This window comes from Ruditapes philippinarum, unplaced genomic scaffold (assembly GCF_026571515.1).
Source record: "Ruditapes philippinarum isolate M1 unplaced genomic scaffold, ASM2657151v2 ctg12937_1_1_1_1, whole genome shotgun sequence".
NCBI classification, from domain to species: domain Eukaryota; kingdom Metazoa; phylum Mollusca; class Bivalvia; order Venerida; family Veneridae; genus Ruditapes; species Ruditapes philippinarum.
Genome location: NW_026861150.1, coordinates 1 through 26362, shown reverse-complemented (window position 1 = coordinate 26362; position 26362 = coordinate 1). Strand labels below are relative to the sequence as shown.

The following is a 26362-nucleotide window of genomic DNA, read 5'->3' as shown; positions in this document are numbered from 1 at the left end:
AATATGGGATCTGGAATAATTTGCTTAGTTAAAAGGGGTTTTTTATTTTTTATTGCATTTCCATGTTTTTTTTGTATTGGCATTTAGGCAGGGTTCTACTTTTTTCACGTTTATTATGACCGGGGTCTTGTTGACCAGAACAGACCTGTCCACGTGCAAAAGATAGACCTCATAACCCCGGTCTTTTCCCTTTTGTTTAACAGGTCTATCCCGGAAAAATATAGACCTGTTCACAAAACAAATAAGTAGGTGTGTAAGATTGGTTTGAAATGGAAACCAGGACACTGTGACAAATTACTTGTCCATACATTTTTAATTGACATTTGGATATTTCTTGGGACTAGTAATAATATATCAATGAATTTGGTTTTCTTTTTTCCATCTAAACAAAACCCAAGAGCTATCGACTTTTTTCCCAGCCGTGTTCACTAACTTTGAATGAACAAATATTTTTTAAACGTGTTTGCCGGTTATCATTGAAACAGCCGTGGTTGATTCTTTTGCTGCACTTTTTACCTTTGTGGGTTTTCTTTGGTTTTTTCTCCTTTTTGAAAATCTAGGATACAAAAATCCATTCATTATAAAAAATGTTATCAAATTAAAATATCATTATATGTCCATCAAAAATATTGATTATAAAATGAAGGGGGATGCGTTTTGAAAATATTTGTGGTATAATAATAAATGCAGGACAAATCTATTGCTAGAAAATAATTTGTCACGGTTATTGTTAGCAAAAATGTAAACGAAGAACGGTTTGTTTTTGGCACTGACAATTTTTATTTTCAAACATTTTAAAAAACAAAGATAATTTGCAGACTAGTATAACATAGCCGTAATATCTGACATTAAAATTTAATTTAAAATTTTCGTTCTCAATTGTTTACAAAAAGATCTCCCGGCAAGTCGGAAAAATAACCCGCGGAGAAAAAGATACAAATGGAGAGTGGAAATAATAACTTGTTGCCGTTTTCTTAAATGAAAATGTAAAAAATAATTCTTTGTGTATAAAAAACAACGGTTTACACACTCATTTAAAACAAAATCCCAATTTAAAAAAAATTAAAAATTTCAATTTTTTCACCAAAAATTAAATAAGTAAATCGAACATATAAAATGAAGGTCTGCCTTTTACATTTTTTTTTTCTTTTAAAACCTATAAAAAAAAAAAAACAAATCTATAGCCCGCTTGTAAATAACTTTTCCTTTTAATTTGGGAAAAATGAAAATGATGAAAGGTTTTTATGAAAACGGGGCAATTTTTTCTATGTTAGAATTATTTTAAATTTAAAAAAAAATTAATTTTTTGTAAGACTTTTAAGTTATAAACGAAAACACGTTTTCGGGCCTTTATAAAAATAGTTTTCTTTAACCGGGGTTGAAAAAAAAACTTGAGGGGGGAAATTACAAATTCGGTTGTAAAGTAACCTTGTTGCCTTTTTAAACTTAATGAAATGCCCCAATAAAAAACATTTTTTAAAGGGTTTGTTTATTTTTTTAAACCGATATTAAAATATCTTATTAAAACACTTATATCAATTTAAACATCTGTTCCTTCTACCTTTGGGGGACATCGGAAAAAAAACGCTATGGCAGTTACAAAATTAGAGTGTAAAATAACCCTTGTTTCCGTTAAACTTCATGCAATGGAAATGATTCAACGTGTGCATTCAGATTTATACACATTTAACAAAATTACAATCAAATAAAAAAAATTATCAAATTCTCCATCAAAAAATGAAATACTCATATAATACCGAAGAGAATGCATTTATATATTTTTGTGAAATAATATTGAAACACAAATCTAGTTTTGTAAGAAAAATAACTTGGAACACTATTATTTTGAAGATTAAATGAAATACGTCTGAAAACGGTTTTATTTTGGACAAAATCTTATGTTCAAATTGTTTTAATAAACATTGGTGGGATTTTTGAAAAACTAGTAAAACATAATTTAATTATAATAACCTTAAAAAAAAGTATCTTATTAGAACTTAAAATGACCATTCGTTTTTTTTTTTAAAAATTAAAAATTTTGCGAAAAAAAAATAAACGCCGGGGAAGTTAAAAAATTGAGAAAGTGAAATTTATAACTTTTTTTCGTTATTTAAATGAATTGGAGAATGTTTCCCTTTCGTGGTAAAAAAAAATACTTATTATAACAAATACAATAAAAATAAAAATTTTTCTTTTAACCCCCCAACAAACCCATTGGTTCCCAAAAACCGTAGGGTTTCCCTTTTTTATATTTTGTTTGTGAGATTAAAAAATTTTTATAACAAAGACAAAAATTTTGGTAAAGAAAATAATTTCCTTTTTCACGTTTTTTTTGGCAAACAAGGGAAAACGTGACCCGGGTTTTTTGGACACGGAGAGAATCCTTTGTTTAAAATTTTTTTTAAAAAAAAATTGGATTATTAAAGGACTAGTAAAACAATATTACGCCCAATGATCTTTATTAGTACTTAAAAATTGAACATGTGTCTTTTTTTATTTTTGCATTACATCTTTAACAGCAAAAAATAACGCTGAGAAGTTACAAATTCGAGTATAAGAGGAAACTTGTTGCCGTTAAACCTAATAAAATGCCAAAACATTAAACAATTTCATTGTTTATTTGTATACGATATTAACATTTTAAATATCTGATTTACAACTTTACATAAAGCTATTTTGTCTTTCTACAATTAGATATTTGTCTACGGAGAATAACGCCGAGAAGTTACAAATTCGAGTGTAATATAACTTGTTTTCGTTACTAAGTGCAATTGAAATGATTCCTCGTGTGTATACATTTACACTTATTATAAGACCCATGCCACCCACCCAAAACCGATCAAATAAAACTATTATCAAGTCACAATCAAATATGAATGATATTCAAACTAAGGGAAGACTCAATATATTTTTGAGATAATATATATGAAAGACAAATTGTAGTTGTAAGAAAACAACTTGATCACTTTTTTTAGGCGAAAAAACATTGAAACGATGAACGGTATTTTGGACATTGACAAAAAATTCTGTGTTTAAACATTTTTAATAAACATTGGATTTTGAAGACTAGAAAAAACATATCACGTTTATATCTATATTAGTAATTTAAAATAACACTTTGTCTTTTCCTTTTTTTTGCAATTAGAATGTTTTGGCAGAAGAAAATAACGCTGAAAAAGTTACAAATTTGAAGTTTAAGATACATTGTTGCCGTTACTTAATACAATGGGAATGACTCGGTCCTATGTATAAGAAACACTTCATGATAACAAAATTGCAATCAAATAAAATATTATCAATTCTCCATCAAAAATGAATGATACAAAAATGAAAGGGATGCCTTTGAATATTTTTGGTGAGAAAATAAATGAAGACAATTCTAGTTGTAGGAAAATAACTTGGAGTCACGTTATTTTTGGTGAAAAGAAATGAACGACGATGAACGACACTGTGACAATTTTTCTATCATAAAAATTATCATGAAAATGCCTTAACTTTTTTTTTCTAAAACTCGATTAATTGTCTTTTGCAGCGTATAATAAACATGTTGCCGTTGTCATTGAAACGACCGTGGTCGAATTATTTGCTGGACTTTGCTGTACCTTTGCGTTTTGTTGCCGGTGTGCTGCGATCTTTTATGTTAACCACGCAGCCCAGTGTGATACTTTTTAAATGCAAATTATTAATAATCATTTATAAAATGTTTTTGATAAAAAAGTATCTAATTTAATTAGCACTTTAGATGTTAATAGCATATGTCTTCTTATTTTTTACAAAATTTAATCTTTGCCAGAGGAAAATAACGCTGAGAAAAGTTACAAATTCGAGTGTTAGATAGATAACTTGTTTCCGTTACTTAATGAAATAAAAAATGATTTTTTCCTAATTATAACAAATTTGGTCACGTCATGTTTCATGAAAAAATAGAATCTTTGAAAAAGAAAAAAAATGGACAATATTTTGGACACTGTGATAATTTTCTAATTTCAAATAGTTTTAATATTTTTTAGATATTTGTCGACTGGTATAACATATAAGGTTAGAATAACCATATACACTTCTTTCTATGAAGTACTTTTTCTGAAAAAGAACAACCGCTTTTAACATGTTTAAAGATGCTGCACTCACTGATGGACTACTGACGGTAAAAAATATAGTTAAAATGATTTTCATTTTTAATTTCAGGGCCATAGAAATATGATCAAAGACAATTTTTCCGAAACAAAAGTAACTAAAGAAAATGTTTGTTTTTGCTATTTTTTATTGTAGAAAAAAAACCCCAGTGACTTACGCTATGAATTTATTGGTATATAAACATTTTAAACTCGCAGTGTAGCACAATTTTTGTAAGCACAAAGATCCTAGTTTGAATTCTTTAAATAATTTAATTTTCCTTACACTGTTGGCTCCTACACAAAGAAAATGATTTTGACACTCATACATTTAATATTCATTGATTTTAACAAAAGTTGAAATGTACTTATATATTGGAATGCAGTCAGTAAGATAACCTGTTTCCGTTAGTATTTAAACGGCATGGCTCATTGGCTTCACTCAGCCAGCCCGCATAGCTCAATCGGTTAGAGCGCGAGACTTGTATTCTCGAAAATTGTGGGTTCGATTCCCGGATGGCCAACTAAATTTACTAATCAGTCTTTCGGATGAGACTTTAAATCGATGTCCCGTGTATGAGTGCTTAAACACTTAAGCACGTTTAAGAACCAGGAGAAGCTTCTGGAACTGGGACATCTTTCTGTATCTTGCACTATCCTCCAAAATCTAAAATGACCAATGCTCTTCTGGAGGACTCGACCATATGTGCAACCGGTGGCGAGTATTTATAAACGCAAATACACACACAAAAAGATTGGCTTCACTTGTACCTTGCCGGTCTTGTCAGTTTTTACGCCTTTTATGAAAAACACGCATCAGTGTAAAACTAATTAGTTAACACTTTTGTCTTCTCGATTTCTTGAATAGACCGAATGAATGTCTTTGAAGTATATTTGACAATGCACCGTTACAATATTTTGCACACTGTATTATTACGGACATTCAAACAGTTTTCAAACAATTTTATAAACATTAAATATTTGTCGAATGGTATAATACATTGTGTAAAATGTTTGAGTACTCGTTCTGTAAATATTTGTTGTTCTCAATAGAACAATTGCTTTTACAGAGTATGATAACTTATCCGCGTTAAAACATAGTGGGCCAATATTACGTGCTGCCGTTGGCTGTCATTTGCTGATTTAAGTACATGTTGTAAAAAAAAACTTCATCATTACATACACACTGGACGAAGACGTGCCGCGACTGTGTTAATCTATCAATTTGGACGTTGTTTTTTATTAATGTTTTTTTGCGTAAATTATGCCGTGGTGATACAATGTCATAGTTTTGAAGCTCTAATGGTTTTACTAAATATAGTTAATGGCATATACATTCGCACCTACATTAAAATATAGAGTAAATATTTATGTTATAATAAATAATTCTTGCAGCGGGAGACTTTTTTCCACGGACGCTGCTTTTTACCTATATGGTGCAACGGATAAAACTACTTAGTTGCTGCCGTCTAGAAATAAAAGATAAAAATACCTCTACACCTCATAAGTTTTTAATACGGTTTTTAGACACATTAATTTGTTTTAAAATAAACGTTTAAAAAGCCATGTCTACAAACTTACACGAAAACAATGTATTTAACATTATTTAAGCTGTATATGAAATATTGGTATTGATTTCAGTATCGTTTAACTCACTATAAACCCACAATTCATAATTACATTGCAGACAAGAATTTTATTATGTTAAGTAGTATAAATGGTAGACAATCGGGAATAAAGCCTGATAGGGTAGCAAGAGTTATTTTCTTGCTTCCCCTACTTTCCGGAAATAACGCAAAAGAGTTAGAAATGATTTTGTATTACCTTTTTTCAAATGCCCTGCCGCACAACTTTATCAGCTTTGCTCACCAAGTCAAAGACAGACATGTGAAAGCATATTGTTTATACTTTCATAAAAAAAATTATCAGAACAATAGGAAAATTTTGAGATTCGCGCAAACAGCGATCTCAAAGTTAGAAAAATTGGTCATTTTTGAGCTAAAAATAGCACATATTTCAAATTAATTAGACCGTGACCTGACTATGAGATGCATTAACCTGTTGATTTATCGGTACTGTACAAAATACGTGTACTTACAGTCACTTTTCGATGTAATCGGAGAACATATACGAATAAAATAAACATTTACAAAGTTGATCCTGTTAGTAAACGGATAAAATTTTATAACGGCTATGGGTTATAAAAATGATAACGTGTTTAAGTTACACCCCTGACTGATCTACATCAACTGGAACAATAAAAATCTCAAAAAATTATCTCCAGGCCTATCAATTGTCAAAAAAACGTCAGTGGAGGCCCTTTAAGCAACAAATTCTTGCTGGAAAAACAAGATTTATAATCATATCTGCAGTGAGAGAGAAAAAAAAATCAGAGAAATTTCTTGAAACCAGAACTCATTTACAATGACATGGATCTACTAACACCAGTAAAATTTTCATCAATAATTGAGCCAAATTAAGTGTTAAAAGGAAGTCCAGAAATAACTTTCCTCAGAGAAATAATTGCAGGAAAGGAGAAATGTGTTGCATCTAAAATGGCATGCTAAGATGAAATCTAGTTTAAGTGACAATTTTAAAACGTTGCTATATTGGAAACCACCTTATCAATTAATCTCAATTGCTTTAACTAGCTGAGTCAGGATTTTCATTTCCAAGCTGTTGTTTTTTTATTCCATTTCGTGAAAAGAAAAAAAAAGAAAATAAATTGCTTTGATACGTTAGGTTTATGCTGTTGTGCTGTTGTTTTTTTTTAGATCTCACTTCTTAGGAGATATATTCTGATAATTCCATAAATGCAGTCATCAGGCATTTTTTTTTTCTTCAAATCTTAAATATCGTAATATTTAGGGTCAACAGCTTTTTGGTTGGGTTTTACGTCCCAACAACACAGTAACAGTCATATGTCCAGCTTTACTGGTGGAGGAAGACCTAAGGTGCCTAGCTTCCATGCATTATTTCAGACATAAGCATGCAACCTGAGTAGCACCAACAAAGATCTGAGGAAAGACTATAAAAATGCAACAAGTTCCAGACAAGGAGTGACGTTTTGCAAATTCTGTTGTAGTTTTTTTCTAACTTTCCAATTCAATTTTAATCATTTACACTAAAGAAAATAATGCTCAGGCAACGGAAAAGACTAAATTAAGGCAAAGATTTATGTATTGTACTAAAAGGGGGTAATAAAATCTGTTAAAACGAGACTGCCAGACAAAATAACAGTGAAAATGCTAAATAATGAAAACATAGAAACGGAAATCTAAGATACCTTTCAGACGTTTTGTGTAACTTATCATACATATCAAATGAAGGAAGCACCAGACAACAGTAATGATATGTTGTAGCTGGGCAAGTGTGAGCTAGAGCACATTGCAAGGTTTCTATTTTAATGTGAGCATTGTCAATGTCTTGTGTTCTTACAGTGCAAGACCAGTCTACTTTTTCCGTATACATATTCCATAGAGTATGACAACACCAACGTACAATTTCCCTACAGTCTTACTATACCATCCAACAATTTCCCAGGGCCCTACAATTTCTTGCAGCATGGGTCAGTTTAAACCTATCTATTTTAGCTTTTAGCCTAATGGTGGCAACAGATTTTAACCATTCAGCCAGGGCTGACTAAGATCAGTTAGAACATCTGTGCAGTTTGATTGTGTTGGAAGCTATAACCTTACTATTTTTTTGTTTGTTTAATTTTACGCCTTTTCCCAACAGTATTTCAGTCATATAGGCGGGTAGTTTCCTAACCATCGTTCCTGGAGAGTTACACCAGTACTAGACTACCTTCCTCTGTGCTAAACTACCAAAGCATCTCCAGGGGGGATTAACTTACTGAAAAACTCTCAAATACATTCCTGGGACCAACCACCAGTACTAAGCAATGAGTGTAAAGATTCTTGCTCAAAGAAACAACCGGATGCCCCATGACGAGGCTTGAACCCACACAACCAGGCTTTCAGCAATCCTAGATTTCCTTCCTATATAAAGAATGGAGATAAGCACCAATGATGATTTATTAAACAAGTAAAAAGTACGAACTTATGTCTGCAAGAAATTCCTTGTGCTAGTATAAAGTTACTACTAAAACATTAATTAACAGAAATACAAGCCCAAGTGGAACACTACAAGTATCCAAATGACCTATGAAACAACGGTATTTTGTCCAGGTAGGTAAGGGGATTTTGTCCAAAGGGGATTACACACAAGTATCCATTTGTGAACTATTTTATTCATCAGACAGCTAGAAAACAGTGAACTATTTTATTCATCAGACAGCTAGAAAACATAACATAACATTTCCTAAACAAAACAAGGATGCATCAATGGTAATCAAGGGCATATAAAAAAAAATCAACATGTGGCTTAATTTCCATAGATCTAAAATACAAAATAAAACCTATTTAATGTAAAAGAGGCCATAGGGAAATCTATATTATTCCTAAATGTTCACGTTTTGAAGATTTACACCGCTCCCTCATCTGAAGGATGTGACATGTTAAATGCCATCTTTTAATGTAATTTCACTCCCAAAACTCTCCTAAATCTATTGAACAAAGATTAAAGTCTGGCATTTGAAAATGTGTGCTAAATAAATCAATTTCAGCGGAATAAAATTTGACAGTTCTCATTAATTTGACGTGTCACAAAAAAAAAGGAAGAAATTTCATTTATCAAAACTAATTGGGCGATGCACTTTACAGAAGGAAATGGGAGTAGCACAAACTAAAATTACTGTCTACAGGTCTCTATATTGATCTAGAATTATAAAGGAATAATATTTTCAGGTTTTAAAAAATGAGCCGGCATAATTTTTATAATAAAAGTCAAAATAAATACACCACTGATGCTAGTATTTTTTCACTATTACCAACCTAAAAACCTTAGGAACCCTTTCGCATGTTTTCATATAGACATATAGGCAAAATTAAAACTGTTAAAAATTTTTTTTTATAAATTTCACTAGTGGTTTATCAGAATATAATCATTGTTCATATATAACAGTAAAACACTGGAAAGCATGAAATTAAGCAGCTATTTACAACTACAATATCTATAATTTTTTTAAAACAGACAATATGAGGACTTAACTCCCTAGGCCAACCCCCACCCCGCCCCAACTCCCAGCCAATAAAACATTATTACTGAAGTCTACCATACCACTGACAGATTTAAAACATAAAGCATGTAAGATCATTAATCTGAAGTGTTGATCAGTGAGTGTTATATTGCTTATCAATAATTTCAAGACCTAACAATGCTTGTAAATCTGTGAAATTTGTGATGACAGACAAAGATAATACAGTTGACTCTTGTTATCCTGGAGTAATCTGGACCATCCAACAAAATATCGAGATAACGAAATGTCGAAATAAAAAGTATTAGGGTTTTAACCAGATAGAAACTGATATTAACAAAAGACATGTGCATGTCTAAAGTCAAATAAGCTAAGTATGAGATCTCCATGTCTTGTTTTCTGAGACTTATATATCGAGATAACGAAATATCGAGAAAAGCGATGTCGAGATAACAATAGTTGACTGTAATCTGTCTGTAGTATATCAAACAACCACCCAATAAAAGACAAATTAATAATATGATCCCCAAGTACACTAACATGTTAACTCCTATTAAATTATACAAGGAAATAATACACTACTGCATCAAGGTGAAGATATACATGTATATTCATCTTGCAATACATTTATTACAATACATGTAGTATCAAAACTGATGTGAAAATACAAGAAATGAAAATGCTTTACCCTTTTCCTGCTTAATATCCAAAATGGACTTGTCCATATTTCAATCTTAAAGGGACTCCATTGAGGGTTTTTTAACATAAGGGACAGGAAATAATTTTTCAAGATTAATGTTCTATTTGGTGTAGGGTTAAACTTATAACTTGTGTGCAAAATTTCTGATCATTCGCTCACTCCGTTTCCCCTGAATACTTACTTTGTGAAAAAATGACCCAAAATTGCAAAGCATTGCAATGCTTTTCACCCAAATAGAGCTAGGAATAGCACAAAATACAATTTTATAGTATATTTCTAAATTATCTTTTGTCTATTTTTCTGTTTTAAGTGCCAAAACTTATTTTTGTAAGAAATTTAAATTTTATGTTTTTAGGCCTTTGGACCTCAGTGGAGTTCCTTTAACCAAAACAGTTCACAATTTTTAAGGAAAATGTCACATTATTTCCTGACTTAATATAACAATCAGTGCAGACCACAATCAGACCAATGATTCTCTGTCTGCATTTCTGTGGAGCCTTAAGAGTCAAAATGTGAGATTTACACACAAAAAAATGTGAGAATTACAAAAAAAAAATATTGGGTAAAATTAATATATCTTATATTCAACATTTTACAATGACAGAGCCTTTTCTAGCTACTTTAGGAAAAGATCCAGACCCCTAGCATATATTGGGGGAAAAATAATCGGCATTTTGGGAAATTAGAGAAAAATGTGATAAAAAGTTGATAAACTATGGTACCTAAAGCATGACTGAAAAATGTTTTTAAAATGGGTTATTCATATAACCTGTTGTTTTTTTTGTAAGGATCAAATAAAAGTAATTCAATTTTTTTCTCAGCATAACTGAGATCTTCATTGCTGGAAAACATGCTTAAAATCTTAATCATATACCATTACTTAATATGAATACAAATTTTATGTTTCCAAAACACTTAGAACTGCACACTTTCGGCCCCACTCAACACAACCATACACTATATATACGTCCATTTCATGTTTTATGGAATCCACCCGTCAGAGAACATAAATGGGAACCATAATAGGACTGGGAACCAGATTATAGTTTGGGTAATATGAAAGTAGGCAAAGCCTATGAGCAGGGAAGTGAAAATGATGGCAAAATGATCATGGAAAATCTTGAAAATAAATTTGATGTCCTACATCACTAAGTCACTGATATGCTTTAACATATAAGGGAGACCAATGTGTAAAAATATTTTTTTACTGTCAATCCACAGTTATCTCTCTTATTAAAGGACAAATAACAATAACCAACAGTTGGAAAAGTCTTGGGAAGGTTGCGTTCATTGAACGCTGCCTTTCCTTGTTGATCTTGTTTATCATATTTTCTAATTATGTACAAAAACTATCATAATAGCTCGAATTTTTCTTCAAAACAAATGAGCTAAAAATGATATGTCATTAGAGAATTTATTCTAAACTTATCAAAAACAAGAGGGCCATGATGGCCCTAGATCGCTCACCTGACTTATCAAACTCATCCAAACAATTACCTAGACAAGCATTCTGACCAAGTCTCATGACAGGTGAGTCAAAAATGTGACCACTACAGTGTTAACAAGGATTATCCATATTTGAGCAGTGCGACCTAGTTTTTTACCCAGGTGACACATATTCAAACTTAACCTAGAAATCATCAAAACAAACTTTCAGACCAATTTCCAGGATACTTGGATCAAAACAGTAGTAACTAGTGTAAACAAAATTTTTCTATTTTTAGCTCCGGTGACCTAGTTTCACATGCGATTTCGAACTCATCCAAGCAATTACCTAGACAAGCATCCTGACCAAGTTTGATGATAATTGAGTCGAAAATTTGACCACTAGAATGTTAACAAGGTTTTTCCATATTTGGGCGGTGTGACCTAGTTTTTCATCCAAGATGACCCATGTTCGATCTTGACTTAGAAATCATCAAAAAAAACTTTCAGACCAATTAACAGAATATTTGGATCACAACAGTAGCCACTAGAGTGTTAACAAGATTTTTCTATTTTTAGCTCCTGTGACCTAGTTTTTCATCTGAGATGTCCCATGTTCGATTTATTCCCAGCAATGACCTAGACAAGTTTCCTGACCAAGTTTGATGACAATTGAGTCAAAATTGTGACCACTAGAGTGTTCACAAGGTTTTTCTATTTTTAGCTCCTGTGACCTAGTTTTTCATCAGAGATGACCCATGTTCAAACTCATCCAAGCAATTGACTAGACAAGCATTCTGACCAAGTTTGATGATGATTGGTTTAAAAATGTGACCACTAGAGTGTTCACAAGGTTTTTCTATTTATAGCTCCTGTGACCTACTTTTTCATCCGAGATACCATGTTCAAACTCATTCAAGCTATCAACTAGATAAGCATCCTGACCAAGTTTGATGATGATTGATGCAAAATGTGACCGCTAGAGTGTTATCAAGGTTTTTCTATTTATAGCTCCGGTGACCTAGTTTTCATCCGAGATGACCCATATTCGAACTCATCCGAGCTATTATCTAAACAAGCATCCTGACAAAGTTTGATGATGATTGGGTCAAAAATGTGACCACTAGAGTGTTCACAAGGTTTTTCTATTTTTAGCTCCTGTGACCTTGTTTTTCATCAGAGATGACCCATGTTCAAACTCATCCAAGCAATTGACTAGACAAGCATTCTGACCAAGTTTGATGATGATTGGTTTAAAAATGTGACCACTAGAGTGTTCACAAGGTTTTTCTATTTATAGCTCCTGTGACCTACTTTTTCATCCGAGATGACCCATGTTCGAACTTATTCGAGCTATCACCTAGACAAACATCCTGACCAAGTTTGATGATGATTGGGTCAAAAATGTGACCTCTAGAGTGTTCACAAGGTTTTTCTATATTTAGCTCTTGTGACCTAGTTTTTCATCCGAGATGACCCATGTTCGAACTCATGTGAGCTTTCAACTAGATAAGCATCCTGACCAAGTTTGATGATGATTGAGGCAAAAATGGGACCGCTAGAGTGTTCACAAGCAATTGTGGACGTACGACGGACATTCACCAATCCTAAAAAAGCAAAATCCAAAACCATATATGTGAATACTAAACTGCAAAGCCTTTTTCTTGCAGTAAAATGCAAGACATTAAAAGCATAATTCTAATATTTTACCTTGATAACTTTAGCCAGGGAGTCAGCACCTTTTGATGTCAAACTACACCCAGTGAAATTAACTGAGTTGATAGAGGTGGAATTCTTGATGCCCTTGCATACAACTGAAAACATAGTAAAACAGGGAAGATATAGAGGATATTGCATGAGTATAAGTTTAATACTGTATTTATTGGATGAGTTGAATAAAACTATATTGTGCGAGCCTCTGGCGATCATGATATTATTTTGTTCAACGAATTTGATAAATTCAGTAATGAACTTATACTATTTCAATATTCTATTTATCACATACCAAAAACAAAGACCTTTTTAAGTGAAAAAGACTAATTTTTCTTTGACGCGCCTATAGTATAACGCTAATATTTTGCGCGTCTTTACACTGTGTTTATATAACGCAAATGACATCATGTCAACCTAAATGCAAGGCTGTGCAATACCATTTTTTACAGAGTCACGAAAGCGACACAGACATGTGATAAGTAACCTTTAAATTCCACATAGCTATTTTCAATCATAACAAAGCAATCTAAAATGTAGGTCCTAGGCATAAGCGTTCTTTGGTTTTTGTTTGGAAACCGTTTTTACCTACAAGGTCAATGTGACCTTGACCTTTGATCTCAAAATCAATATGGCTCATTTTCTGTTCAAGTTCCTAGGTTCTTTAGTTATTGATCGAAAACCATTTTTACCTACAAGGTGACTTTGACCTTTGACCCCTTGACCCTAAAATTAATAGGAGTCATTTATTGGTTATGAATAATCATCCTATTAATTTTGAAGACGCTAGGCCTAAGCGTTCTTTAGTTATTGATCAGTAACTGTTTTTTCCTTCAGGGACAATGTAAGGTCAGTGACCTTGACCGTTGACCCCAAAATCTATAGTGGTTATCTACTGCTCATGAACAATCATCCTACTAAGTTTGAAGTTCCTTGGCCTAAGTGTTCTTTAGTAATAGATCGGAAAACTTTTTTACCTACAAGGTCAATGTGACCTTGACCCATTGACCCCAAAATCAGTAGTGGTCATCTACTGGTCATGAACAATCATCCTACTAAGTAGCGGTCTTTAGTTATTGATCTGAAACCATTTGGTCTACAGACCAACTGACCTACCGACCGACAGACAAATGCAAAGCAATATACACCCTCTTCTTTGAAAGGGAGGGCATAATAATTTAAAAACTGTGGGATACCAGTTAATATACATACTGTCTAGTCCTGCGTCACCTATTCTGCAATATTCTAAAGACAGATGATTCATTGTGCTGTTCTTCACCAATCCCTGAAATTATATTAACAAGAAAATGAAGACTTAAATGTATTCAGTAAGTTGTGACATTTCGTCCCAATGTATTTCTACAGATAAACAAATTGATAATGATTGGGCAGGTGTTCAGTCACAGGAAAACTGTAACGGTCATATTGGGATTTTCAAGTTTAACTGATGGAGGAAGACTAAGGTTCCCAGACATGCTTTATTACAGGCACAGACTTCCCGAAAGTAAAAACAAGAGCTGTCGGTAGGACAGCAACGCTCGACTATTCTTAGTGCTTGATAGTAAAAAAAGCCTTGATGAAAAGGTAAAATTTTCTAAGTAAAGAAAAAGGCAAAATTTTTCTTTAAATCCATATTACAGTTATAGGCCTTGGAGAGAGTCCTATTATGCTCTCAAAGAAGAGTATAAAATTTCAACATGTTTCAAAGCCTTATGTCAATGAATTTTGAAAATATTTGAGGTATTACAAAAACTTTAACGTAAATTCTAAGTCGAAAAAGGGCCATAATTCTGTCAAAATGCTTGATAGAGTAACCTCCTCCTGTCTACATGTTGGGGTCATGATCCATATGTCAATGAACTTTGAAAATATTTGAGGTATTACAAAAACTTTAACGTAAATTCTAAGTCGAAAAGGGGGCATAATTCTGTCAAAATGCTTGATAGAATTACCATCTCCTGTCTACATGTTGGGGTCATAATGGTGAACAAGTGTGCAAAGTTTCAAAGCCATATGTCAATGGACTTTGAAAATATTTAAACTATTACAAAAACTTTAACGTAAATTGTAAGTCGAAAAAGGGGCATAATTCTGGCCAAATGCTTGATAGAGTTACCTCCTCCTGTCTACAGGTTGGGGTCATGATGTGAACAAGTGTGCAAAGTTTCAAAGCCATATGTAAATGGACTTTGAAAATATTTAAACTATTACAAAAACTTTAACATAAGTGGTTACGTCAACGCCAACACCGACGCTCGGGTGACTACAATAGCTCTACTTATTTTTATCGAATAGTCGAGCTAAAAAAGTGTCAGACATTTGGTCTGGCAAACCATGAAAATTTGTCAGACCAAAAACAAATTCTGTCAGACCGAATAAAATTTATCAAAATCAAAGTAAACTTGTGTTTGTATTTCTAAGACAATTTTCGGTTTTAATTTTTTGCCATTTTCTCCTCCCTGTCATATTGAGTCATACACGAAAGATTCACAGTCCTGCTTCCATTTTTCATTAAATTTTGTCTCAGGTCTATTTTTTTCATCCCTTTACCGCTGTTCTGCACGCTCCTCTAAAGTAGATTTTCGTTTTTTCCCAGGTTTGGCACCTTTAGCGACACCATTTTGTATACATTTGACTTGAATAAAAGCTGGACAGTCGGACTGAGAATGGAACTTGTGGCATAGTAAAGGGAAAACATTTTTAAAACTCTTCTTTAAACCTAAATGATAAATCTGCTGAAATTCCTTAAATGGACTTGTCAGCCTTACATTCCCGAACTGTTCAGTATCAATATGGGGGGATATTAACATAAAAATTTTAAATTGACCAGCCAATGGGATAGAGCCTGGTAAGACTAGCAAGGTATGTACAGGCTGGCCTAGCTTTATACTGATGGCAAAGACTAAGGGGGTTTAACTGGACATTTTTCCTTCTATAACAGGGGTCCATGTTCGGCGGTCGGCCCCTTCACATTTCAGAATTGAACTTTTTTCACAAGGCGGCAGAAAAAAATTCACAATTTCAAAAGAAATTGCACAAAATATCGGGACTTTGTCTTTGAAATTAATTGTTAACATTATTGGCGTGAATAGTATGTCATTTTTTTTGAAAATTTTATGACATATCGCGCTTTCTTTCACAAAATGAACAGGCCCAGACCCATTCACAATTTTTACCAAAAAAAATGACCTATTTAATTATAAAATTAACTGACCTTCATTAGTGTTGTCAGGTCCCTCTCTCTTAGTGGTAAACCCTGCAGCTCCAGACATGTTAGATTTGGTGTCACACCTAGACACTCCTTTAAGGCTTTACACATTCTATACGTGATCTCCTTAGATCTCACCGATGGTGTTTTACGCTTCTCTATCAATGCTCTCTTCTCTAAAAAAAGTAAAACAAATAGTTCAGAAGATAATATCAATGGGTTTAAAGTCGGTGCTAGGGGGCATGGATGGTAACTTGCACTTTCTAGTACCGTCCATGAACAGATTAAATCAAACCGGGCCTGCAACATATACAATTTTAGTCATTGAATTTAGCACTGGCCCGGTGGCCCATGGTAGAGTTGGGTACCGCCAGAAAGAATGTACCACGGTATACCACAGTTTTTCCTAAAAACCACGGTATAAACCGCGGTATACCACGGATTTTCGTTGTATGCTATAGGTTAATTTTTATCCCTAAAATAAGTATCAAGGTAGGCGGGTATAGAATTTCAAATATTAAATTAAAGCAGATCTATAAAATACAGATTAATCAAAGCATTATTTAACTTTTTTCAATCAGGTACTTTCGCATGTTGACAATCATAAATTAATTGGGTCATGGATCAGTTCTTGTTTTTTTTTATTACATATTGGTCTCTTTCAACATTTAACGACTGTTATATAAATTGCATAGTTAAAATGGAAAAATAAAATGTTTTTATTGCTTATTGATTAATAAAATAATAGGACAAATGCACGTTAGCCGATGACAAATATTTATTTGTCGGTTAATTTTATAACAGAGTCCCAGCTGCTATTGTAATTTTTTTTATTCCAAGGGCTAAGTATTTAATTAATCTGTGTCAAAAACCAGAACAAACATAATAATATTATGTACCCCAAAAGCAAATTAAAATTATCACATAGAAAACAGCTGACCATGTTACTGCTTAATTAATATTCATTAGTTGAACGAACATTACTTTTAATCCAGTTTCTACGCCGTTCTATAATTAGTTAATTGCCATGCGCATGCAGTAAGTGCGTGACGTAAGGAAAACCCCTAGCCTGATTGGTCGCTATTTATATAAATACTTAAAATAGTAACACCCTAATTTTATGCAAGGAATGCCCTCATGAATTATCAATCTTTACGATTAGTTTTTGTATCAAATAAGCGATATTTGGACAAGTAAATGTAAGTCGACAATTCTTGCTTCTTCAACTGACATCATGCAAGTCGACAATTCTGGCTTACATGCGGTAATCGATAAAGCATATAATTTTCGCTAAGAACTATCGAAGAATGATAATAGTCAGCGAAAGTCGTTTGCAAAAAGGTTAACTCAAAGAAACATTAACATATACAACAGAAAAAGTTTTTTAATTTAGTACATTTTACGGATCTGTAATTGCTTTAAATTAGAGCTAAAAGTACCGGTTTTCCTGGTCTGTACCGCGGTACGTACCGCAGATGTCTCGGACCGTGGTTTACCGGTATACCGGTAAAACCGCACACCTCTAGCCCATGGCCATTGAAAATTAGTTCGGGCCAGTATAAATTTTAAGAAAATTTAGTTAAATATATAGAAGAAAAAATTCAAAACTGAAATTCGGGCCAGTTAATTCAAAATCTTAAATTCAACAACTGCAATTTTATTATTTTGATCATTCTTCATGAATTCCATTTTCGCTATTTTCTATTTGCCTAAATTTTATCCTCTAAATTAATTTACATACAATTTTCTGTCTTCTTTTTTTCGTCTTTTTTTTTTTTTTTTTTTTTTGAGTTCAAACAAAACCTTTCTGAGGGAAATTCTTAAATATGTACCAACTGAATAGCAAACAATTTAGATCACGATCAGATGGGATGGATCTCTGCCTCTGACAGATGATCTCGGTCTGCACTGGTTGCATGGTAGATTCAGTTGCTGTGAAAAGCGAGGAGTTAGAGGGTTTATTTGGTTGTCTGTAATTGGGGGAATACTTGTATCTTGTGCTGTCATTGATTATATCTGAAGTATATTGATAATGGACCTTTTACGGTTTTTCGTAGCGGAACATTTAGCCACATCTTTTCCATTCATTGCTAGGTCAACTGCTCACAAACAGTATCACAAACATAAGCATGTGTTCTTTTGTGCAAACCAGGTCAACCAGTGACTATGTGTTATCTCAGTGTAGCAATTGGATAACAAGTTAGCCAATTTACATAAAACTGTAAACAATGGAAAGGTCCATGTATCAATATCACAGGGTTTTTATTTCTATCTGAGCCAACAGATGTGCCATCGAAAACAACCAATTTGGCCATGGGTCAAGGTGGATATTTTAATATAGGCTGAAAAAACAACCGATTTTAAGACCACTTTAACCGCTGATAAGGACCATTATTCTGTTAATAATGAAATGGATGACAAATATTAACATAAATTTATATTAAGCATCATTATGCTATACTTCAATTTCACATAAAACAAGAAGAGTTTGTCAAGCACAAATGCCACATTAGGTTAACCTCGTACAGACGGACAGTTCTATAACTATATGCCCGGGGGCACAAAAAAGAAAATATGCTTTAGTAAGGGTGTAACAATACAGCAAAAACCGTATTGCAATATATTGCCATTTTGCTGAAGCGTATTGCAATATATTGCAATACGTATTGTCGTGCATTTGTTTTGATGTAAAGATGGAGTAACATTCATATACTATTATTATATGTATATATTTTTAGTAGAAACTTAATAAAAATGTAAGGAATAAATAGAAAGTAAAGTGTCACACAATATGATAAACAAAACTAGTCGCGTGTGACCTTTCACATCTGGGCCGCTTATGTAAATTACGCGGCCACTTATTATTTTTAAGTGTACTAGTTGTCGGATACTTTTATCTTACGTTGGCGCCAACAAAATTCGCCAATTAAAGATTTTATGTGAAATTTGTGCAAAATTAGAAGGCAATTAATTGAAAATTATGATTTTTATAAAATACCGGTTTTCCAAAAATCGTACCGCGGTACGAAATTTATTTTTCATATTGCAATATATCGGTATACCGGTAAACCGTTACTTCCTTAATGCTTACCATTTTCATCCGAAGGAGGTGTATAATAACTTCTTATGGCTACAAACTCCAGACTTTTGTTGATTCTTAATGTGTTTAATACTGGCATCCAGTCATTTGCTCTGTAACATATTTTATACACATTATATATTCACTTTGTAGGGAGTATTGCTTGTCATAAATGAATGTTTTTAGACACATTCACCAGTATCATAAATTTATACATGTGGTATTCTTTTACTGTTCTGGGAAATTACATGTTATGTGCTTCATCCTGCCCGCCACAAACGGTTCAGGAAGATATTTGAATAGACTTATCTAACTTCTGTGCCACAGGTAGATTGCTATCTACTAATTGCCAAAAAGCAACAGAAGAAAAAGATGGCTCTGCACCTGAGTCCATGTAATTGGCCAATGAGTAACTTTTTTAAATCAAAACCAGACAAAAAAAATAGAAACTTTTCTAAAAATAAAAATAGAAGCATTTCTGGGGCATTAAATGGGCCTTTAACACAAAGCTTTACTCCTAACAAAATTTTTAATTTACCTGATTCTATCTCCATTTAGATCTAACACACCTTGTGAAAGGTGAGCTTTCACTGCTGGCAATGGACATGAATCTTGTAGAGCACATAAATTATCGTAGTGTGTTTCAAAGTCATACGCCCCTCTCTGACGTACCTGCACACTCTCAATCATTGTGATCTATACACAATCTGCACTCTTCTGAAATAAAAGTTTAACACTATGATTAATATCTGCAATAAAGTTTATAAACTAGTCAAATGTACCCACAGTCTTAAACAGTGGTATAGTATTTGACATTTATTTTTATAAATCTGAATGAATTATTTGCTTTTGCTGTTATGTTGTTTATATGATTGGTCAAAGATAGATCTTTACTAATTGTTACACCTAAATATTTTGCAGCCTCAGTGGCAGATGTGTTTGTTTGGGTTTTAAGCCACACCAACACAGTACAGGTCATATAGCGACGTTCCAGCTTTACAGATGAAGGAAGTCATCCGGTGCCCTTCCTTGCATTATTTCAGGCCCAAACTGACACCTGAGTAGAACCACCGATGCTCCAAAAGCAAGCTGGATACAGGAAGATGTGTAACCGGCTAAATAGTTCAGTCAGAGGAGCTGTGGAATGTTAATGCGCGGGTCCTGCTTTTTTGACTTCTGATCAAGCTGTACATTTTCCCATCCCTATCAGAATTGTTAAATAAAGTTATCATACATGCAGTAGAACTACGCTGTCATGGTAAAACATTGGGCACAGTTATAAAACAAAGAAACAAACAATAAGATTGCCAGCTCCCTTTAAATAAAGTTTAGTTTATTTTGTTTTGCAAGGCAGATAGAAAAAGGGGATAAACAAGAAAAACGCATTAAAAATAGTAAATAATACAACTAAATGAACGTTTGAATACTGGTTATAACCAGCAAACATTAAATTGGTGAGAATTAGTGGTCATGTTGACATTTTGCATATGAAAATGTACGAAAACATCCGAGATTTCCGCATAAAATTTCATGCTTGTGCTCGTTTTGTAAACTTTCAATGGGAATTGCAAATGTTTGCAAACGTTTCGAAGCATAATTACTTCAAAAGTTGGACATATTTGTTAATAAAAAGAAATCAGGTGCTACTGATCTGACATAAGTTTTAATTTACATGTTAAATACTCGGTAACTAGGCCTTAGTTTCTTGTAAACTATCTTTGAAATCCCAGGAAATGGCGCTTCAGCGGAAGTGTAATAACCGAAATGAAACGAACTTGGAGAGTGAGGCGAACTGGTTTTTATTAACGGATTATAACAACTAATGACAAGGTGTCAATGATTTGTAGAATATTGAACTTCCCAACCATAGAAATGCCATACCCTTCGGATTTCTTGAAAAAGTTTATTAGTAAATTATCAACCCATAATAAGAACTTGTCTTTCGTGCAAAATAAATTACTCCTGAAGGATTTTTAGGTTTGTAATCGATATTTTTCGAAAGTAGTGGAGCGAAAGGGCAAGAGATGGAGCAAAAGGTTCGATGTTGAGCGCAAGGCGATATTAATTTGACGTATTAGGAGGAGCGTAGTCTATGATTTTTACATATAAAAGCTATAGAAGTTAAAATAGACGTGATCAAGTGTTGAGACCGAGATATATATACCTTTTAAAGACAACTAATAAAGTGTGATATCCTTTCAACGACTATAGCGTAATAAATGTAATCGCGAAGGTGTCACCGATTTCTGCCGTGTAGATTCCATTATTTATGTGTTCGAAATTTGGATGAGGCCCGACCATTGAATCATACACATGTATGCATGGCATAAAAAGGATGCCACATATTCGAGAGGTCAATCATGATTTTTCACACGGTTATGTACATTTTAAAACGTGTGTCCGTGCAAATTCGTCAAAATTGAATATTTTCAGTTCTACCGCGAACAAATGTTTCCGAGCTGGTACATGTAACGCGATTGTTCACGCCAAAATGTTATATTTTTCGAAAAATTAGTCATCAAGGTGCAGAACAGAAGCAAAATTATGCAATGCATGGAACATATTAAATTAAATGGATCACTACTACCGAGTTCAGTTAACAATGACTTTCTGTCATTATTATGTCTCCCCACCTCGGGGGGAGACATATTGTTTTTGCCCTGTCCGTCCGTCAGTCCGTCCGTCAGTCCGTCCGTCCGTCCATTCTTCGTTTCCGGACGATAACTAGAGTTCCTTTTGACCTACAGCTCTCAAACTTCATAGGATGAATGGTCTTATTGAGCAGATGATCCCTATTGTTTTTGGGTCAGTAGTTCAAAGGTCAAGGTCACAGTGACCGTTGGTCAATTTCTCGTTTCCGGATGATAACTAGAGTTCCTTTTGGACCTACAGCCCCAAACTTCATAGGATGATTGGTCTTATAGAGCTGATGATCCCTATTGTTTTTGGGGTCAGTAGGTCAAAGGTCAAGGTCACACTGACCGTTGGTCAATTTCTCGTTTCCGGATGATAACTAGAGTTCCTTTAGACCTACAGACCTTCAAACTTCATAGGATGATTTGGTCTTATTGAGCAGATGATCCCTATTGTTTTTGGGGGTCAGTAGTTCAAAGGTCAAGGTCACAGTGACCGTTGGTCAATTTCTCGTTTCCGGATGATAAACTAGAGTTCCTTTTGACCTACAGCCCTCAAACTTCATAGGATGATTGGTCTTATAGAGCAGATGATCCCTATTGTTTTTGGGTCAGTAGGTCAAAGGTCAAGGGTTTCACAGTGACCGTTGGTCAATTTCTCCATTTTCCATTCCTGTTTCCATTCACAGTTATTCTCAGCAGTGGGGGAGACATGCGCTTTTTTTACAAAAGCATCCTCTAGTTCATTAATAGCTTCTAACGTACTGTTTCAGAACAAACACAAATAAGCCACGTTTTCATGAATTTGTAAGGTGGGGAATCGCTATGAAATTTGTTGACAAAAGTGTCAGTCGCTTATTAAGGATTAAAACATTGTGTTTCAGTTATGTTTCAAAGATACTTCCTCCCTTATTTTAGCATTGTTGTTTAGTTTTTTTTTATTTTTCCCCTCAAAGTGGCAAATAGAAATTTTTCTACATAGCTAGGTCTAATTATTAATATTGATAATTTTAGTCCGTACACCGACTGAGCTCTGCCTTTTTTTATTACGTTCGGTTTTTGTTCAATTAGCATAAACAACAAAATCTTAGATACTTATTTTAACTTAATTTTTTCTTAAAACCAGATTTGTACTACAGTGTTTGATTAAATTAAACTTCAAAACATTTCTATTTACATTTTGAGAGGAAAAATAAAAAAACTAAACAACAATGCCTAAATAAGGGAGGAAGTATCTTTGAAACATTACTGAAACACGTTGTTATATCCTTATAACGACTGACACCTTGCCGACCATTTTCATAGAGATTTCCCCCCTTAAAATTCTTTAAAAAACTTGGCTTATTTTGTTTTGCTCTGAAATATTTTTTTAGAGTTTTAAAATGACAAAAAGCCCATTGTGAACTAAAATCGGTATTTAGTGATCCATTTAATTTAATGTGTTCCATGTTTTCCCAAAATTTTTGTTTTTTGTTCTGCCCCTTTGAATTTTTATAATTTCGAAAAACAAAAATTTTTGGCCCGTGAACAATCTTTTTTACACTTTACCTGCCCCAAAACATTTTTTTCGGGGTTTAGAATGAAAATTTCGTTTTTGTCAAAATTTAAATGGACACACTTTTTTTAATGCCAAAACCCGGTGTAAAAAATCAGATTTGATTTCGAATAAGGGGGAAATCCTGTATTTCCATGCTTTACTTTGTTATGAATTAAGGGTTTGGGGCCCTCATCCAAATTTTCGAAATTGTTTGTTTGTTTTGTTTGTTTTATTTTACGCCTTTTTTCCAAAAAAGTATTTCGTCATATAGACAGGGTGTTTCCTAAACCATCGTTCCTGGGAGGTAACCCAGTCCTTAGCCTACGATCTTCCCCTTGAAAGCTACCAAAGTTATCTCCCGGGATCGAATTTCCACGCCAGAGAAGTAAACTGGATTAGAAGTCCATTGGGACTCTAACCCCCTCGACCACGGAGGCGGTCAATTTTCGAAACATAAAAATGGAATCTACACGGCAGAAATCGGTGTGACACCTTCGCGATTACATTTTATTCGTATAGGTCGTTGAAAGGATATCGCAGCTTTATTTAAGTTGTCTTTAAAAAAGGTATATATATATCTCGTCTTAACATTGATCATGTCTAATTTAATTTCTATTAGCTTTTTATTATAAAAAAAAAAATCATAGAACTACGCTCCTCCTAATACGTCCAAATTAATATTGCCTTTTGCGCTCAAATTTCGAAACCTTTTGCTCCATCTCTTGCCCTTTCGCTCCACTACTTTTTTTTCGAAAAATATCGATTTTAAAATTTAGAAAATCCTTCAGGAGTAATTTAATTTGCCAACGAAGGACAAGTTTCTTAAATTGTGGTTGATAATTTTACCCTAATACACTTTTTCAAGAAATCTGAAGGGTTATTTGGCATTTCTATGGTTGGGAAGTTCAATAATTCTACAAATCATTGTTCGCTTTCGTCAGGGAGAAAAGTTCTCCTGGGCTTAATAAAATTTTTTGTTTTTGGTTAACACTTAGATTCATTGGAAGCCAAAATCAATCCTTCACGGAACTACATTTTCCGTTTTTCGAAAAAATTAAAACTTAAATGAATAGGCAAGACAAAAACATAAACAATACTTACAATTAGGCGTTTAAATCGGCCTTCCGCTCTATCTCGGAAATGCCGTTCGCTCGTTTTACCGTACACCACAATTTTGAAGTGGAGCGACAGTTTGCCGGGCGTGAAGCAGTAACAAAAAAAAATAAAGTTACAAATAAAACAAAACAAAAATATTATAACTAAATAACGTCACGATTATCCAATGGAAAGTTATTTTATTATAAAAATATTATAAACTTTATATGTATACACGACTGCGGTTAAATTATTTAGTAAGAAAATTTTTATTTCTAAACAATTCATTTATTTACGGCCAATAACCTGTCAAAAATCATTTAAACTATAACATAACCAGTCAAAAATCTTTTATTACAAGCGTTTACATTTAAGTTTGTATTACTCATACTGGCTATCCTTTAATGTAAAAGTATATTCAAGGGCGTTGCCATGCCGCTTTTACATATATATAATCAGAAATCGGCAATTGGATATATCTAGCTCTATAACACAGCTTTGATCACGTTTTTACTAGTTCATGTTAATTACATGAAATGCACACATGGTTTAAAAACTTATATTCCATCAGATTTTATAGGAATTCCCTTGACGCTTCACTAAATTTCCTTGTCGGGTGGGCACTCAGGTTAAGATATCTATGACACCTAGATTTCCGCCGGTTCTCTTTAGGGTCTAGGTCTGTCAAATGCCATGACCCTAATCCTATGAACTTGTACCGCTAATAAAGCACTATATATGTTCCGTTTACCTTTACCTACGCATCTTCAACTCGATTTGCTGCATTTCATGCACGGACAATAATTAATACTCTAACACTCTTAGTATAAACGAAATAGATTGTTGACATGGATTCTGTACTATACGCTGTAGTATAATCAATAATACCGGAACTTTCAGTCTTTTTTTAACACGTTGAAGACTATTTCTATGATAATTACGGCCAAACACTGCAATTTTCATTGAAGGAAAATGAAATTATAATTATAATTTTTTTAAAACAATCAAATACAACACGCTATTCTGAGATGCCAAAGTAGTGAAAGGTGATCATTCAAACTTGAACAGTGCCGTTATCGTCAAATCTTAATCCTCCAAAATAATATAATGGTTACGGGCACAACGCCCAGGATGTGCAATCAGAATCCACCGCCGTCTGTTAGTTCGTGATCCAAAATTTTCTTTTTTATTAACTTTATAAGCAGGCAATTACACAACTTTAATAAAAGTTTCCAAATACTGGTGTTTTGTGCAAGTATCATACACTACGTTTGTGTATGCCCGTAGTAATGGTTGTTTTGCACACCATTTATACGTGTTTAACCACAATAGGCCTTAAAAGGTTGCGTCGTGCTCGTCAACCTGTACAGAAGTGTTATGCTAAACGGCAATCTATTGCATAGTAGTGCGCTGTAACCAAGTTGAACAGACACTACACATATAGCGGCTCCCGTCTCTCACAATTTAAACACTAAACAAAATCCAGCTAATCTAAGATACCTAAGATTACTACCAACACGTAACACGGCCATTTCCATTTAATTCGAACTATCTTCCAAGCCGCTACGATGGACACCAACCGCTTTTTCGCGAAAAAGCCTACGGTCAGTGTGATTCTATACGCTTTATTATAAACACCAATGGGATTATTTTCACATAATATTTATCGGAGGAGGTCTCTTGTGACAACCGTCTCCATTGATTATTAAATCTCTACTTCCAGATTAATGCGCTCGTTAACTTACTAAGAAGTGCACTTCCCTCA

General features: G+C 33.5%; 1 protein-coding gene across 1 annotated transcript; it reads right to left on the bottom strand.

The window, feature by feature from the left end:
* Positions 1-13045: 13045 nt before the first annotated feature.
* LOC132714704 (centrosomal protein of 78 kDa-like) lies at positions 13046-21097 on the bottom strand (the record flags this gene model as incomplete). The annotated part of the gene is made up of 6 exons (XM_060697618.1): positions 21005-21097; positions 19871-20049; positions 19345-19445; positions 16260-16429; positions 14258-14330; positions 13046-13149 (listed from the first exon to the last, which is right to left on the bottom strand). Coding segments are annotated over exons 2-6 (600 nt in total), but the record flags the coding sequence as incomplete, so codon positions are not given.
* Between the last annotated feature and the right edge of the window lie 5265 nt (positions 21098-26362).